The sequence below is a fragment of the Meriones unguiculatus genome, chromosome 18, assembly GCF_030254825.1.
Source record: "Meriones unguiculatus strain TT.TT164.6M chromosome 18, Bangor_MerUng_6.1, whole genome shotgun sequence".
NCBI lineage: Eukaryota > Metazoa > Chordata > Mammalia > Rodentia > Muridae > Meriones > Meriones unguiculatus.
The window spans coordinates 77,259,908-77,275,765 of NC_083365.1; the positions used below are offsets into that span (position 1 = coordinate 77,259,908).

Below are 15,858 nucleotides of genomic sequence, written 5' to 3' on the forward strand. Positions count from 1 at the left end.
GTTGATCATTCCAAGGCTCTGATCCATCTATGAAACCACCTCTGGGGTCAACTTGCCACCTGCTCCACCCAAGAAATTAACGCCCTGAAAATTGGGGTGGAAACGCACGTCGGCAGAAGATATGCATTATGCTAATTGTCAAAATTCTTACCTTTGACCTGAGTATCGTACTCTGCGATGATCTCCTTATCCTTTTTGAATTTGGCTGGAGACGTCATGTTTTCCTTCTTTCTTCCAAATTCGAATTGTGAATTGATAGATCCACGAGAAAAATCCAACCACGGAAATCAATACCTCCAAGGCCACTTCTCCCACGGGCAGAGAAGAGCCCCGCGGTGGTCTCCAGAGCTCCGGGGGAACACGCAGCCGGCTACCGCACACACATGCAGACTGTGGGTGCTGAGGCCGGGGAGGGGGGCGGGGGGCGGCGGCGGCTGGCTTATGTACTAAAGCCCAAGCCACAGCCGCAGCATTAGCCAGGAGAACTGCAGCGCCCGGAGGCTGGCCTGGGGTCTGACATCAACGACACAGGCGGGGAGTGGAAGTCCTTCCGCACAACATGGTGTAGGGGATGCGGGGGTGTGGGCGCGCCCAGCTGTGTCCCTAGGAGGGAATGGGTTTGTCTCGGGGTGCCAGGGGTGGGCTAGGCGTTCTTCGCCGGGATTTTTGTGGTACCAGCTCAAAGATGCTGCTAATCAAATCCCAAAAGGGTGCCGCTGCAACGCGGAGTGGATCGGAAGTCGTTTGCTCCGGTTCACTAGCCTGTAAATGCAAGAAAAGGGGGGAGGGGGGATCAGTACGAAAGCAGATCCTAATCGCTACAGGGGTGGGGTCGGGGATGACACTCTAAGTCCAGCTTTAGCCCATTCATCTTGACCTAACACCGCCCGCTCGGCCCGAAGACCCGGTGTGGCGCGGTAGGGAGGAAAAAAAGCTTCCTCCGGATTTTGTTTTAAGGCAGAAAGAGAACACTTTGGAGCAGCCGGCACCGCGTGCTCCGGGAAGGGACTGCGGCGGGAAAGCAAAGCTGCGGGTGGGGACTGCGGCACAGCGGTGCTTTCCCAGCTCAGCTAGCCCAAGAGGGGGCCACCCGCCTAGCCCACAACGCGGCCCCTGACCCGCAGCTGGGGCACCTCCCGGACCTCTACAGGATCAATACCAGAGGGGACAAACCAGAAAGCACAACTTTTTTCTCCTACCGCCCCTCCTCCCAGTTGTTTTGTTTTTGGTAACTAGCTTCTCCTGGCAGCAAAACCGGGGGGGGGGGGGGGGGACGTTGCAGGAAGGGCCCTCTCCGCACGGGACATCCAGGAAAACAATGTGGTCGACAGAAGCAGGAAACGGGCTAGAAGCGAGGGTCTAAACCGGGAAAACCCGGATTGGGAGGCGGAAAGCGGCGGTCGCCTCCCCCAAGCCAGGTACGAGGGTGCCTCTAAATGGCACCCCCCAGTATTTTTTGCTCCCCAAGCCCAGGGATCACAGATACCGCACCCAATCCCAGTCGGGTGGGAGGCATTAGTGAGAGTCGCCAGGAGGCGAGGGAGGCGGCGGCAGGGAGGCTGAGGGAAGGGCTCCAGTGCTGCGGCGGGCTCCTGCCTCCCAGGCAGTCCTGTCTCCGCCGGCGCACAGGCGGCTCCAGGCAGTGTCGCCTACTCCCGGCGACCGGAGGAAGGGCCGCGCGCAGGAAGAGGGAGCCGAGGCCGCGCAGTGCGGCAGGGCAGGAAGCGGGAGGCGGGCGTGAGGTGGGGTTCTGAGGCTGGAGAAAGACCGAGCCGCCCGAGCTTGGACGACCAGAGAGGGCGCCGAGAGGACGGGTTTTGGGGGCGAGGCAGTGGGAGAAACCGCGGTGGGCTGCTACATGAAGTACAGGATGTTGGCAACTTTGGGGACTAGCATGAGGTTCGGATATCAGAGTGGGAGGAGAGCCCTGGGAAACAGACTGGAGGGCTGAACGGAGAAAGAGCCCCGCAAGCCGTGAGGAACACCCATCTTTCTGGATCCTGGGCTGCCAGCCAAGGCCGGGAGACCAGGGACGAGGCCAGCGGACCGTTACGGCGAGGCCCCGAGGTGGACCCGGCCAGCCGTGTGCAAAGGGGCTGCGGAAGGACGGTGTCGCCGCGTGAGGACAGTCCTCGGCAATGCGGGGATGGCGGAGAGAGGAGCAGACCCTGAGAAGTATTATGGGCTGTACTGGGGGATTTGGAGGGTCGCGGGCCGCGGTTTGGGGACCACGGGTGGCGGCACCGAGAGCAGCAGCATCCGCGTCGCGTCCACCCGCCCAGTCCGGGTTTGTTCAGTCAGGGCAGCAGCCAGGCGTACGAGAATGGAAGGGGAAAGGAGCCTTTACCTGGCTCTGCCGCGACGGGTCTCAGGCCCCAGGATCCGCTTCCCACTTAGCGATCTCCTCCCCGCCACCCTCTTCTACGCAGTTCGGCCCCCCAGTTCCCTAAGGAGACTCCGCCAACTCCGCAAGACCCCGCCGGGAAGCAGAGCCCGCCCCCTGGCCAATCACCGCACGCTTCCTATCGACCGATGGGGCGTCTAGCCAGTAGAAATAACTGATCCCTAGAAGCCAGGAGTAGGGGCGGAGCTGACTAAACTTAGAGGTGTGGCAAATACTAGCTGCCAGGCGCAGCCCCAAAGTGATCTCTTCCCGGGCCTGTGGAACCTGAAGCAGAACTGATGGGCGGGATAAAATGAAAGAGACAACCAAACACCTCCCTCAAGAGAAGACGGGACCAATCCGCCCGGGAAAGGGAGGAGGGAAGTTTAGCCAATAAGCAGGAGAGACTGGCCTGGACATAACATACCTACCAATAAGAAACTGAGGTCTGTCTTCCAAGTTCACGGGGGGGGGGTCACTCAAGCAGATGCTGACCAATGATCTTAGAGGCCGAGCCAAGCTAAACCAATCAGAGGGCCGATCTGACCTCGGCACCGTTAGTGGGGAGCGGCCTCCGAGCTCACGTCAGGAGAAGGCCCCTGGCCTTCCAATGTGGTACTGGGGCAAATTCTAGTCCTCCCAATCCGTGCTCGGCGCAGGCAATTCAAACTGACAGCGGGTTAGAGAAAGCGGAAGAAAGAGTGAAGCCCGGCGTGTTCGGTGACTGACGCCAGGTGCGGACGGAACTTAAGCCGCGGCCTCTCATCCAATACCACTGCCCACTCCGGAGCGACCGCTGCCGGAAAAACCTTAAGGGTCACGGGCGGCGATTGCTGAGGGAGCGAGGACGCCAAGGGCCGTGGTGCAAGGGAGGGGACGCGCGGCCTAGCTCGGAGAAGGGGGCGCGGGACAGGGCCGAAGCCGGCGTGCCCTGAGTGGCGTTGAATCCTGCGAAGAGGCCGCGTGGAGCAGAGCAGGGATCGGAGCGCTCTGCAGGCAAGACTCGCACTGGGAGTTGTCCGAGAAGCGAAGCTTTAAAGGGTAGAGCCCCTTGGGAACAGGTGGGAATCTTTGAATTCCGGGGCGGGAGCTGAAGAGCTGAAGATTCTTGGAGTCCAGAGAAAGTGAACGGCGTTGTTCCCTTCAGCTCCACTTGTCTCTCCCCACCTCAAACTCCATTCCCTTTCCCACCCCAAGCCAAAAGCAAGAAAAATTTGCTGTTCCCATTTAATAAATACTAATTTTACCTTCCCACCAAGAAAACAACTCTCTTCCCAGTTTTAGAGCTTAAAGAACTCAAAGCCTTCCGACTTGGCTTGTTAACCTGGGGGAATCAAAGTACGAAGGGTTATTGCTTGTTCCCTCTTTCAAAATTCTGCACCTCGTTCTACGTGGGACGCTATGTCTACCAACAACTGTAATTTCAAGGACCGATGTGTGTCCATCCTGTGTTGCAAATTCTGTAAACAAGTTCTCAGCTCTAGGGGAATGAAGGCTGTTTTGCTGGCTGATACCGACATAGATCTTTACTCTACAGACATCCCTCCTACCAAGTAAGTCATACGGGCAGCCCTATAACTAAGTGGGCAGTGGATGGCTTGGATCCCTGGGGGTCAAGGTTATCATTTAGTGTTCCAGCCACTCCCATCAGCCTAATGATTCCCTTGGAGTTTATCTAAGTGGGCAGACCGTCTGGACAAAGTCTGTGGTTTACCCAAAGTGGTCAATACTGAGGTCATGCTTCTAGGCACTTAGAGTCATGTGACCGTGCATCTCTTAAATTGGCTCTAAGGCACAATGCCTTTTCCAAACACCCTTTCACACTGAAGCAAATCTTTAACAGTCACTTGGAAGGAAGCGAGTAATAATTCCTTTAAAGTGAATTAATAATGATAGTAAAACTGAACACTTTCATATATAGGAAAGTAAAGCTAATATAGTCTCTTCACCCCTTGAAATCTCTCATGAATTTCCTTAAGTATAGTCATTATTCATACAGAAATAAATGGGGTGCTATTTTGTTTGTGTATGTGCACTTTTGTGGTGGGGAAAAAAAAGCACCAGATGCTAAAATTGTAGACCCAAATGTCCAGAAAGTTCTATGATACAATGTGTTGTTTTAGTTAGACATGCTCACACACAAACTTGAAATATTCTATTTTTACAATAGCTATGGTCATAAGGAAGTCTCAGGTGAGCTATTACATGCTGGGAGTCTAGCATAGAATCTGTATTGTTTGTTGGAGTTATAATCACAATGGAGCCATGTGCTAAGATGGGTATTTATCTTATTTTGTCACTCTGTGTGTGTGTGTGTGTGTGTGTGTGTGTGTGTGTGTGTTTGAGGAGGGGTGGATATGTCCATAGGTGCTCTTGAGGCTAGAAGTGTAAGATCCTCTGGAGAGGGCAGTTGTGGCTTGCATGATGTGGGTGCTGGGAACTGAACTGCAGCCCTCTGCAAAAGCAATGCATGCTCTTAAACACTGACCTATCACTCCGGCTCTCACTTTAGATTGTTTTATAGTAGAAAATCTGCCACATGTTCATAGTGAGCGCAAATATTACCGCCCTGTACAAAGATTAACTATATATTTTAGAATCTAGTCAGCTCTGAACTTACGAGATTTGTGCCAAGTTACAAAAGTGCTATTGATTGTGAGACTGGAAAAATCAGGGCACTTGCATGCTGCAGGAATGTGAAATAGTAAAGCTGCTATAGGAAAACAAATTGGTGGTTCTTTACCAATTAAACACAGAATTGCCACATGACACATATAATTCCACTTGTAGGTATAAATCCAAAGAACTCAGATCAGCGCAGCATGATTCACAATCTGAGACAGGAGCAATCCAAATGCCCATTGACTAATCTAGTAAGTGAATAAAGACCGTTGCCTTAAAGAAAAGAAGTCCTATCATGTGCTGCAATGGGATGAACCTTGAGTACATTATGCTAAATGAAACCTGTAACCAAACAATAAATGCTGTACGAGTCCGCTTATGTGAAGTATCTGAAGGAGAATAGGGATAAAAATTTTGGTATGTTTGACTGTAATTTTTTTTAATCCTCCAGCACAGTGGATTTCATTGGAAGATGCTATTTCACAGGAATCTGCAAATGTAAACTGAAGGACATCGCATGTTTAAAATGGTAATTTGTGGCACTGTTGCAGATAGAGTTTGGAAGGTGATATTGACATCAAAACCTATAGAAAGGCTGTATGAATCATTGAGCCATTAGAAAAAAACATTTGTTTCTTAGAGCTATTCTTTAAAATCATATTTATCTGTTTATGTACATGTATATGTGTGTGTGGCATGGCACGTGTGGAGGTTAGAGGACAACTATAGCACAAAGGTACAGTAAGCATTTTCACCATCAAGGTAAAAACCACTCATGGTGCCATTTTAAAAAATGAAACAAGACATTCCCTGTATGTTTGCTACAGTTAGCATGAGATTTGTGAAAAGAAAATTTGAGAATGAGAAACTTGGTGATATGCTGAAGACAACCAAACTATTTTCAATTTTCCCTAGGGGCTGGAGATTTGTTTTGATTCTCCCTCCGAAATTACTGCAACTAAATGAGAGTTGCCATCCTATGTTTAGTTTACAAGGCCCATGCCCTCACCTACTTCTCTGCTTTGTTGAAACAATTTTTAAATGCTTCAACATAAAAAAAAAATTCACCTTGTAGTAGTCCTGAGACTAGCAAAATCCTTTACTTATAGACCTGAGTTTATTTAATATGTTTTCTCGGTATAGCACACATAGAGTTTTGAGTACTTTCTAGAACAAATCACATCCTGAAACTAGCCTTCAAAGAAAGTATGAATAACTGGAGCAAAGAAATACACAAAGATGTTAGCACTGTTTCACTTGCAGACTCCATAGGCTGTGAGTACTGTGGGGTAAGGTCCCTTCTCATAGCCAGAAACAGGCCATTTAGAGGAAAGGGGTGAAGCTTACAGGGTTTGTTTACATTAGCAGGCAAATGTTTTTGTGGTCCAGGTATTACCCCCTACAGGTGCTAACTACTAACAATTCCTTTTTTTTTAAGTGGGAACATTGTAGGCTATCATGTGATTGTTCCATGTAGTTCCTGCCTTCTTTCCTGCAACAATGGACACTTCTGGATGTTTCACAGCCAGTCCGTTTATGGTATTAACAGACTAGACTCCACTGGTAAGAAACAACTGTTTTACACGTTTCCTTGTCACATTCCTCAGTCTGTCTCTGAGGAGAATCCCCTGAAACCTTCACAGGTAGATTGGATCAGCAAGTGTGAAATATTCCCCTTTCCCCCACACATTCAGTTATGAAAACTACTAGCCAAAAATGTTACCACTTATCATTGAATTGAGGGAAGGGTTCAACTTAATCAAAAATTCTTAGGCTTTATTGTTATCCTCTGGTTTTGGTTTTATTGAGATAGTCACCCTAAGTAGCCCAGGCTATCTTCTAACTTTCAGTCTTCCTATCTCAGCCTCTAAAGTGATTATAGGTATGTGCCACCACATACTGTCTTTTTAAACATTGTATTTCTGTGAACTAGTACCTTAACACATATTATGTTACAGATACCTTTTGAAGTCAGTATATGGATAGTTGAGGATGTGTATGCATGCACACATGTGTAAAGAAAAGAGGAAAAGGGCCAAGGCAGTAAGGAATAGGAAGAAAACTGAGTATCCTCTATTTAGCAAGTCTTTGAGATAAATATATTTCAAGGGCTGAAGGAATGGCTCAGTACTTAAGAGCCTTACCCTTACAGAGGACCAGGGTTTGGTTTTCAGCATCCAGATTAGGCAGCTCATAACTATCTATAATTCTAGTTCCCAAGGATCCTATAATCTCTTCTTACTTCCACAGGCCTTCCACAAGCCTGCATGCTTGTGGTGTACATTTAGACAAGCAGGCAAGCACACATATACATAAAACAAAAATTAATAAATCTTAAGCTATATATGCACATATGTATTAACATGTATATTAATAATTTACAATAAAATTCTAGTCAAGGGAAATATTCAAGGCCAGTGTGTTATACAAATTATTTCAATAAGAAAATAGGCTAGGGCCTAGAGAGATGGCTCAGTGGGTAAGAGAGCTGCACAAGGGTGAAGACTTGAGCTTGAAACCCCAGCATCATGTAAAAGCCAAGCATGACTGAGTGTACCTATATCCCCCTTCACTTGGAAGACAGGAACAGAATCTCCTTGACAGCAATCTAGCCAAAAAAGCAAACTTCAAGGTCAGTGAGAGATACTGTCTCAAAGGCATAAGTAAGAGTAATACAGGAGAACACCCGATATCCTCCTGTGACGTCTGCACACATATGTGTGTGCACACACATATAGAAAGGAGAAGGAAAAAGAAAGTATATTATAGATTATTTTTTAACATCTTTACTACATTTTATTTAGAGTTAGGGTGTGTGTGTATGTGTGGTGTGTTTATTCATGTACATACACAATGTCATGCATTGGAGATCAGAGGATAACCTGTGAGAGTCAGATCTCTCCTTGTTCTGTGTAGGTTGCATTCATCAAACTTGGGTTATCAGGCTTAGCAACGGGTGGCTTTACCCACTGAGCCATCTTGCTCACCCTATTATCACTTCTTCTTTTTAGGCAGGGTTTTATGTATTGCAGGCTGGCCTCACACTCACTATGCAGCGAAGGATGGCTTGACCCAAGCTTGGTTTTATGAGGTCCTGGCATTTAAACCCAGGGCTTTGTATATGCCAGACAAGTAGCATCTTACTAACTGAACTACATCTCTATCCTGGCATACTCCTTTAAAAGTGTGTATGTGGCTCTGTGGCCCTGTGTGTGTGTTTGTGTAATTTGCTTTGATAGACTAAGAAATCATGAATTGCAGGCCAGGTTATCAAGGATTTTAGACCCTCCAATTATGCTTGTGTTTTTAAGACTGGTTTTTTTTTTTTTTTTTTTTTATTCCCTGGGATTCAACAGTGGCTTTTCAATGCATCACTGCAGCCTTTTAATTTAAAATTATACATATATGTTAAGGTGGCTATTTTCAAGCAAGGACTCCTCTAACTCCTACAAGTAAAAGATAGGCTCCTAATTTAGTTTTTTCCACTTTATATTTGGTTTGCCGAGGGGACACATTCAAGAAAGTTTGTGCTTTGATACAGTTTTTCCTGCTTCACGGGATTCAAAATAGGGTGGAGATTTTTCAGTTTTTATTTACTTTAGAATATTGGTCAATTTTTCAAACATAAAAGACCAGCATTCTTTCACTTGTACTGACTCTAATCCATGAGAAACAGATGTATCACAGGATTTCCTTCCTTCTTAAAAAAGAGGAAGGTGGTTCTTCTGTCAGATCCAATCTCCACATTTATTTATTCTCCTTTGAACCGATTGTGCTAAGTTGCTTCGTGGTTCCTGAATACAAGCTCCAAGAATATCAAACTTCTCCTTTGTAACTCTAATATTGTGATTTAAAGTAAGATTTCCTGGATGCTTGTCAGGAGATTTTTAATGGCTTTGGAACTGTCCTTGAAATTATCTGAATAAGTAGCACTAAAGGAATGTATATACAAGTTATATAAAATTCTAGAATGTTCAGCATGAAAGTTCTCTAAAAAGTATGTATCTTAGGTTAGCCTACACATATAAATCTAATTTCCCAGAGCTTTCCCAAATATGATTGGGAAATCATCTCAGATTCCCTAGGCTATCTCCAAAGGTATTAGGCTCTCCATTTACCTTTATGGATTCTAATTTTTACTTAATATTTTGGCCTAACAATTCTTTACAATCTGGTCAGCCCGTCAGGACATATTACCAGAAGCCGATCACCATTTATTCTGGGGATGGGTGTTAGGAAATGTTTTTTTATACTAAGCAGTTCAGACACAAAACCATTAAGGAAAAGAACACGGTAGATATCTATATATTCTGTCACTTCAAATAAGGGCAAACTTCTTGCCTCATTAGATTGCAGTATCTCTGTTAAACAAAATATACCTGTATATTCCCACTGCTTCAACCATGTACACATCTCTTTTGATGCTGAAGCAAATTGGACCCAGCAATGACAGGCTAAATCTTCAACATATTTTAAAAGATTTAAGCAGACAAGATGGCTCAGCAGGTAAAAGCACTTTGCTGCACATTTTGCTTGATAAACTGAGTTCAGTCCCAATGAGAGCTAGAGACAGGAGAATTGCCTGGAAGTTCAGATACTAGCATGGCTGGGATATACAGCACAGTGTAGTAGAAACAAGAAAGACCCCACCTCAACAAGGTGAAAAGAGAGACACCCAAAGCTGTCCTCCAGTGCTCCACATGGCACCATAGCATGTACACATATGCCCTACCACACCAGCTAAATTAAATTAAAAATAAAAGATTTCCAGTGCAATACTATACAGAATAAAAAAAGTAAATGAGCTAAATCTACACTACATGTCAAACAGATAAAATTCAGAAATAAGATGAATGAGATAAATTAGAAAAACATGTACGATACAATAGCATTCTATAAAAATTTTAGGCATGTATGGTGGCACATGCTTGTAATCTTAACTTTTGTAAGGTAGAGGTCAGAAATCAAGAGTCCAAGGTCATCCTCAGCTACGGAATGAGTTAGAGCCTAGCCTAGGCTATATGATGCTATCTTAAAAAAAAATTAGATAACACAAAGCAGTAATATTTATTGTCCACAGTTATGTACACTTGTAGTAAAAATGCCAATAGTATGCAGATAAAATATTGCATCAGTCCAGTGAGATACTATGATTTTAACTTATCCCTTGCAAATGATCAGTGGTCATGTGTGTCCAATATGGTACACGTGGAGAATAAAGAAATCTGTATCTGGGTGGGAGAACAAAAATATCAATAGGGCAGAAGCCCTGGCTCATTCCATGCCACCGTATGGCCTCTATTTCAGTGTAGCGCAGATACCCAGAACTGGTGGGTCTTCCTTTTGCTCACTTCACCAGCTAGACAATTTGAAATTGTCTCGTGATAGTTTTTATTCTCTCCTAATTTGGTACTTTTAGTCATCTCACTATCCTCAGTATGTTTGGCCCAGTACTATACATCTGTGCTAGACTCTGATATAAAATCTGATTATTCTCTGTCAGTGCTACTTAGATTATTTTTTGTTATAGTGACTCTTGTAACCTAGTCCAAAAGTTTACAGCTCTACCTTGAAGCCTGTAGTCTGGAGCCTGCCTGCTTTAGGAAACCACCACTTTATAAGCAACTGTTTTAACACCAATGTACTGGGGATTGAACTTTGGGCTTCATACTTCTAGGCAAAGGTGCCACCAATCAGCTCTCCCTAAAGCCTCTTACTTTTTAGGACAGTATCTCAGGAAGTTGTTCAAAGCTGGCCTAGAACTTGCAATTACCCCTTTAGCTGGGATTATAGCCTAATCCAGAAGGCCCATCTTGTCTTTATCAGAAAATTAAATTAGCTACTGCTCCATATATTGAAGAAATGACTTATTTAGGTACAAAAAGGTACTCAACCTAAAAGAATCTTATGCAATCTCTATTCTAAAATCATTGAAATATATTTTAAAATTATCACTATAGAGTATGAATGGCATTGTGTAGCTGGAGGCAGCGTTGGTGCAGATAGGGACTCCAGAGTTCCTTTTGAGTTCTAATTGCCTAACATTCCAACTCTTCCTTAAAAGGTTTTTGTTTTTGTTTTTGTTTTTATTTTCTTAATGTTCACTTTGGGGGCTAGAGAAATGGCTCAGCAGTTAAGAGCACTAGACTGCTCTTCCAGAGGTCTCAAGTTCAATTCCCAGCAACCACATAATGACTCATAACCACCCATTTTGGGATCTGATTCCTTCTTCTGGTGTGCATGGAGACAGAACATTTATATACATAAAATACATGAATAAGGAGAGAAAGGAAGGAAGGAAGGAAGGAAGGAAGGAAGGAAGGAAGGAAGGAAGGAAGGAAGGAAGGAAAGGTAAAAAGTGTTATGTTGTAGATGGATAATATTAGATACTTGTATTTATAAGACATCTTTCTCTGCTGCTGTCTCTAGTAGTGCTGCCATAGTTTATATGAGAAGCTTGGCATATAAAGTTTTATATGTCATGTTCTGAATTGTAGTAGTAAGCACTAAAGAGTTTTATGGCCTTTTATTTTCAGGTGTAAACTTTCTACTTTGGGGCAACTTGCCAGAGACAGAAGAATGTACAGATGAAGAAATGCTAGAGATTTCAGCAGAAGAGTATATCCGATGAATGAATTAGAATGTATATGATGTATTTTATAATTTTTCTATTTAAAATATTTAATTGGTCAATTTTAACATTGCTAGTAAAGATTTACCAGTGTTTTAAAATGCCAGTGGAGCATTTACTATTTTATTTTCGATTTCAAATTAATTACTTCAGTTTAACTTAAGCCAGTTCTTTTCTTCTATTTCTACTGCTTCCTCTCCCCCAGCCCTCTGCTCAGGGTTGCTTGACTTCAAATTGAAAGTTTCACATGTTACTCAGCTACCTTCTAAATGGACAAAGATTTTCTACAACTTGATGCCCAATAGCATAATTCTTTATTCCTGAATAAGAACATTAATACTCCCTCATATCAGCCACACATAATATGAGGCTCAACTGAATATAATAAGAATTATATATTATATAAAAAAAAAAAACAGGCTGGCAGGTTTCCATGCATACTGGTTATTATATGCTGTATTGGTAAGAACTGCTTTAGTATTGAAAACGGTGTTAGTCATGGGTTTGCAAGAAAAATATCATTGTATGATGCTTAGCAATGTTAAGTATTTATGTTTAGGCAGACAAGATGGCTCAGCAGGTAAAAGCACTTTGCTGCACATTTTGCTTGATAAACTGAGTTCAGTCCCAATGAGAGCTAGAGACAGGAGAATTGCCTGGAAGTTCAGATACTAGCATGGCTGGGATATACAGCACAGTGTAGTAGAAACAAGAAAGACCCCGCCTCAACAAGGTGAAAAGAGAGACACCCAAAGCCATTAAAGCTATTGTACCATGAGAGCCAGATAAAGTAAAACTTCATCTTATAAGTCCACTTCCTAGGGAATTGTTCTGTGAATACCAAATTTTAGATAAGTAGTCTAGGTCCAAAACCTACAAGAAAAGAAAACAAAAAACTAAAGGGGTGATTACTTAAGACACCACACATTATTTCTTTTTGCATTGTTTCTTGTTTGTTTTTGTTTTAGATATCCAGTTTTACTGTGTGGCTCTGGCTGGCCTGGAACTCACTATGTAGATCAGGCTGGCCTTAAATTTATAATCCTCTGCCTCAGCTTCCCTAGGAGCTAGCACTACAGATACAGACTTATATTCAGGCCTGGCTTGCTCTTAAATCTTTTTTTTTTAATCTCTTCATTGATTCTTTGTGAATTTCACATTATGTCCCACAATCCCACTCATCTTCCCATCCCTTTATATCCACCCTTTACCCTTAAAACGCCCACGCAAAAGAAAAGAAATCTTGTTGAAGCTATAGCGTGTCACAGTGTGTCCCACTTCTTTACCTGCAGATAATCACTGCAATGAATCATTGGTCTGGTTGGAGGCCTGAGGCTTCTGCTGCAGTATCTATACTGGATCCTCACTAGGATTCCTCTTGGATATCCTGTTGTTGTCCTGTCTCATAAAGATCCTGCAGCTTTGTATCTGTAGGACAGGCTCCTTCACCCACTCCAGCAGTTCAAAAATGGGGCAGATGTTGTCATGGACCAGCTCAAAGCACTGGATCTGTGCCTAGGTAGTAGCTGAGCTGGTCAGCCTGTCAGCTCTTCTGCACTATCACTGCTAGTTCACCCAATGCCACGGCCAGCTAGGGGCAGAGCCAACTCTCCTTCTCTCATGCCCTCTTAAATGTTGTACAGAAAAAAAATAGATACTTGGATAGGCTTTAAAACAATAAAAACAAAATTCATAGCACATTATATGTTCTTCAGTTAAAGAAACAGTTTAATGCTAGAATTGAGAATGTTAAAACTCAGGGCTAATCTTCTATAGAATTTGTCAGGTTGATAGAATTCTTCAGATCAAGTCTTCAAACACTGTTTAACCTGGGTACTCTGTGAAGAGACGGTGCCAGTTAGAGGCACTCCAACTGAAATAAACTCAAGTGCTCCATTACAGATGGACAGTATTTCAGATGACTCAGCTACTTTTAAATGATTCTTTTATAGAAAAGCCCATTTTGGATAGCAAATGAATTCATAAATTTTTATCTAGAGAAATACATTTATGGGATGGGTGAAAGATAGCTCAGAGGTTAAGAGCACTGGCTCTTAACTGGGTCCTCTGGCTGTTCTTCCAGAGGACCTGGGTTCAGCTCCCAGCACCTACATGGCAGCTCATAACTGTCTGTAACTTCAGTTCCAGGGAATGCAACACCCTCACACAGACATACATAGAGACAAAGCACCAATGCACATAAAATTAAAATAAACAAATCATTAAAAATATTAAAAGGAGAAAAATACATTTATGAAGCTTCCTTTTAAAATAAAATCCCCTTTAGTACTGGAGATTGAACCTGAGGCTTTCGGCATGCTATACAAGGGCTCTATCACTAAACCACTTTTTAAAATAAAAACAAATTACATAGTCCAGAAAGACCAAAGCAGAATCATGTATATATGTAGACTAAGTATATGCTTTCTGGTCTTGGCATAATTGATAGTTTTAAAGCTATCTATGCATTGGTCATCTTTTAATAATCCACTAAACAATTTGTATTATTCTATCATGTGGCAAGAACTGCATAATAATTTGCTTACACTTGAGGGAGAATGCAGGGGTTGGAGAGGATCTAATTCAAGGCAGCAAGTGAGTTAACAAAGGCATGCTTAAAGTGCTATGACTCCAGAGACAAAGCACAATCATACTGAGTAATAGGAAAGAGTGGGAGTTGAGAATTTCTTAAAGAAAAATAATATTTAAGACAAACTTTATGCACAGGAACTTTCCAGCTGGGATGAGAATTTGGAGCAGAGAGCATATGAAGAAATGGATGAGAGGATGAAACTGTCTTGCTTACTTAGGAAATTATAAGTGGCCCCATACCTTGTAAGGAAATATTAATGATTAATTCAAGATAAAGCACAGTTTGTCATTGTTAGTTTAGACCTCACCCAGAAGGAATGTGGTTATTGAAGTTTTTTTTAAGAAGGGAATAAAATTACCAGATTCAGGACAATAGTTCTTTTAAAATATAATCAAGTTTAGTGTTCTAATGTTCTTTCCTTGAAGGGCTTAACTTGACTGTCTAAATGATATTTTTTTCACCCCTTAAATCCATGTAATTCTTGAAGTTACCTGAATCTCTTGTCTTTCAGAGAGCCCCTTATCTGAGGTGGGCACTGCCTTTTTCCCTCTCCATCTCACCATTCCTGAAGTTCAAGGAAGGGACAATGACTCATCAGCTCATTTGCTGAGGGTTTTTCTGCCACTTTATTTTTCCCTCAAACCAGTTTCTCAACCCCAGGCTCTGTTGAGGCATCTTGGGTGGGGACCAATCTTAAAACTATAATGTTTTTAATAGCCCCCAGTTTTAAAAAATAGGTCCTTAAGAATTAGTACTTTAGGGAGGTTATCCTATTAAGAACTGATCTTTTGACCTCCAAGTCACATGGAACTGATTAAGAATAATCTATATTTACTTTGTTTTGATAAGAAGGCAGTGACCATAATATAGAAACAAGTATATAGAAAACAGCTAACCAGAGAGAATCCAAATAGTGGATTGGAGAAGTAGGGAGGAAATGGATTGAATGTTCTTGAATGATGGTGGCTCTATATTTTAACTTTCATGCTCATAAAAGGAAATATTTTCCTTTTCAGCCTCTCTCTCTTTCTCTCTCTCTCCCCTCCATCCCTCTCTCCTTTAAAAGCAGACTAAACCATAGTTTCTTTCTTTCTTTCCTGGTATTGAGTGTATGCCAAATCTGCCCTAAACTGCACAGCTGGAAAAAATTAGTCTATGTCTGTGGTACCTCTGGGGTTGAATATATTTAGTACTTAAATATTTAGCTAAAGGTTCTTCCAACACTAAAGAATGATTTTTTTTGTTGTTATTCGATGTACAAACTCACTGATATAAAAATTAACAATATCATGTTTTTATATTTTATTGAGAGCTGTCACATGTACTTTAATTCTTGGAATCCTTTTGGGGTCATCATTTTATTTCCACTTCACAAATTAAGAATAGCTCCTCCCTACCTCCTAAGGCTTCACTGTTTAGCATAGGATGGCCTTAACTTGCAGCTATCCTCCTGCCTCAGTTTATCAAGTACTGAGATTACATATATGTGCAACACTATGCCTAGCTAAGCTAGAAAAAAAAATCTTAATTATAACACCTAAAGAATTAGAAGACTTGGTGCCGGACGCAATGCACATGCCTGTAATCCCAGCAGTCTGGGAGGCAGAGGCAGGCAGATCTCTGAGTTTG

At 43.0% G+C, this 15,858-nt stretch overlaps 2 protein-coding genes across 9 annotated transcripts in view; one reads left to right on the plus strand and one right to left on the minus strand.

Moving 5' to 3' along the window:
- The window catches only part of Srgap2 (SLIT-ROBO Rho GTPase activating protein 2), a 228,934-nt gene extending 226,452 nt beyond the window's left edge, over positions 1 to 2,482 (minus strand). For 5 of the 6 annotated variants that reach the window (XM_060372062.1, XM_060372063.1, XM_060372060.1 and 2 more), the window contains exons 1-2: positions 2,348 to 2,482; positions 152 to 762 (exon numbers count right to left, since the gene is read on the minus strand). In XM_060372062.1, coding sequence (XP_060228045.1) covers positions 152 to 218 — 67 coding nt within the window. In that variant the 5' untranslated portion in view covers positions 219 to 762; positions 2,348 to 2,482. Of the gene's footprint in view, positions 1 to 151; positions 763 to 1,491; positions 1,998 to 2,347 lie in introns of those variants that run through there. The other variant, XM_060372061.1, reaches the window with a different exon arrangement.
- Positions 2,483 to 2,635: 153 nt separating this feature from the next.
- Fam72a (family with sequence similarity 72 member A) overlaps positions 2,636 to 15,858 on the plus strand; it is a 57,330-nt gene continuing 44,107 nt past the window's right edge. The window contains exons 1-4 of one of the 3 annotated variants that reach the window (XM_021640115.2): positions 2,636 to 3,936; positions 5,457 to 5,534; positions 6,444 to 6,568; positions 11,542 to 11,742. In XM_021640115.2, the coding sequence (XP_021495790.1) occupies positions 3,785 to 3,936; positions 5,457 to 5,534; positions 6,444 to 6,568; positions 11,542 to 11,636 (450 nt within the window). In that variant the 5' untranslated portion in view covers positions 2,636 to 3,784 and the 3' untranslated portion in view covers positions 11,637 to 11,742. Of the gene's footprint in view, positions 3,937 to 5,456; positions 5,535 to 6,443; positions 6,569 to 11,541; positions 11,743 to 15,858 lie in introns of those variants that run through there. The other 2 variants (XM_060372066.1, XM_021640116.2) reach the window with 2 other exon arrangements.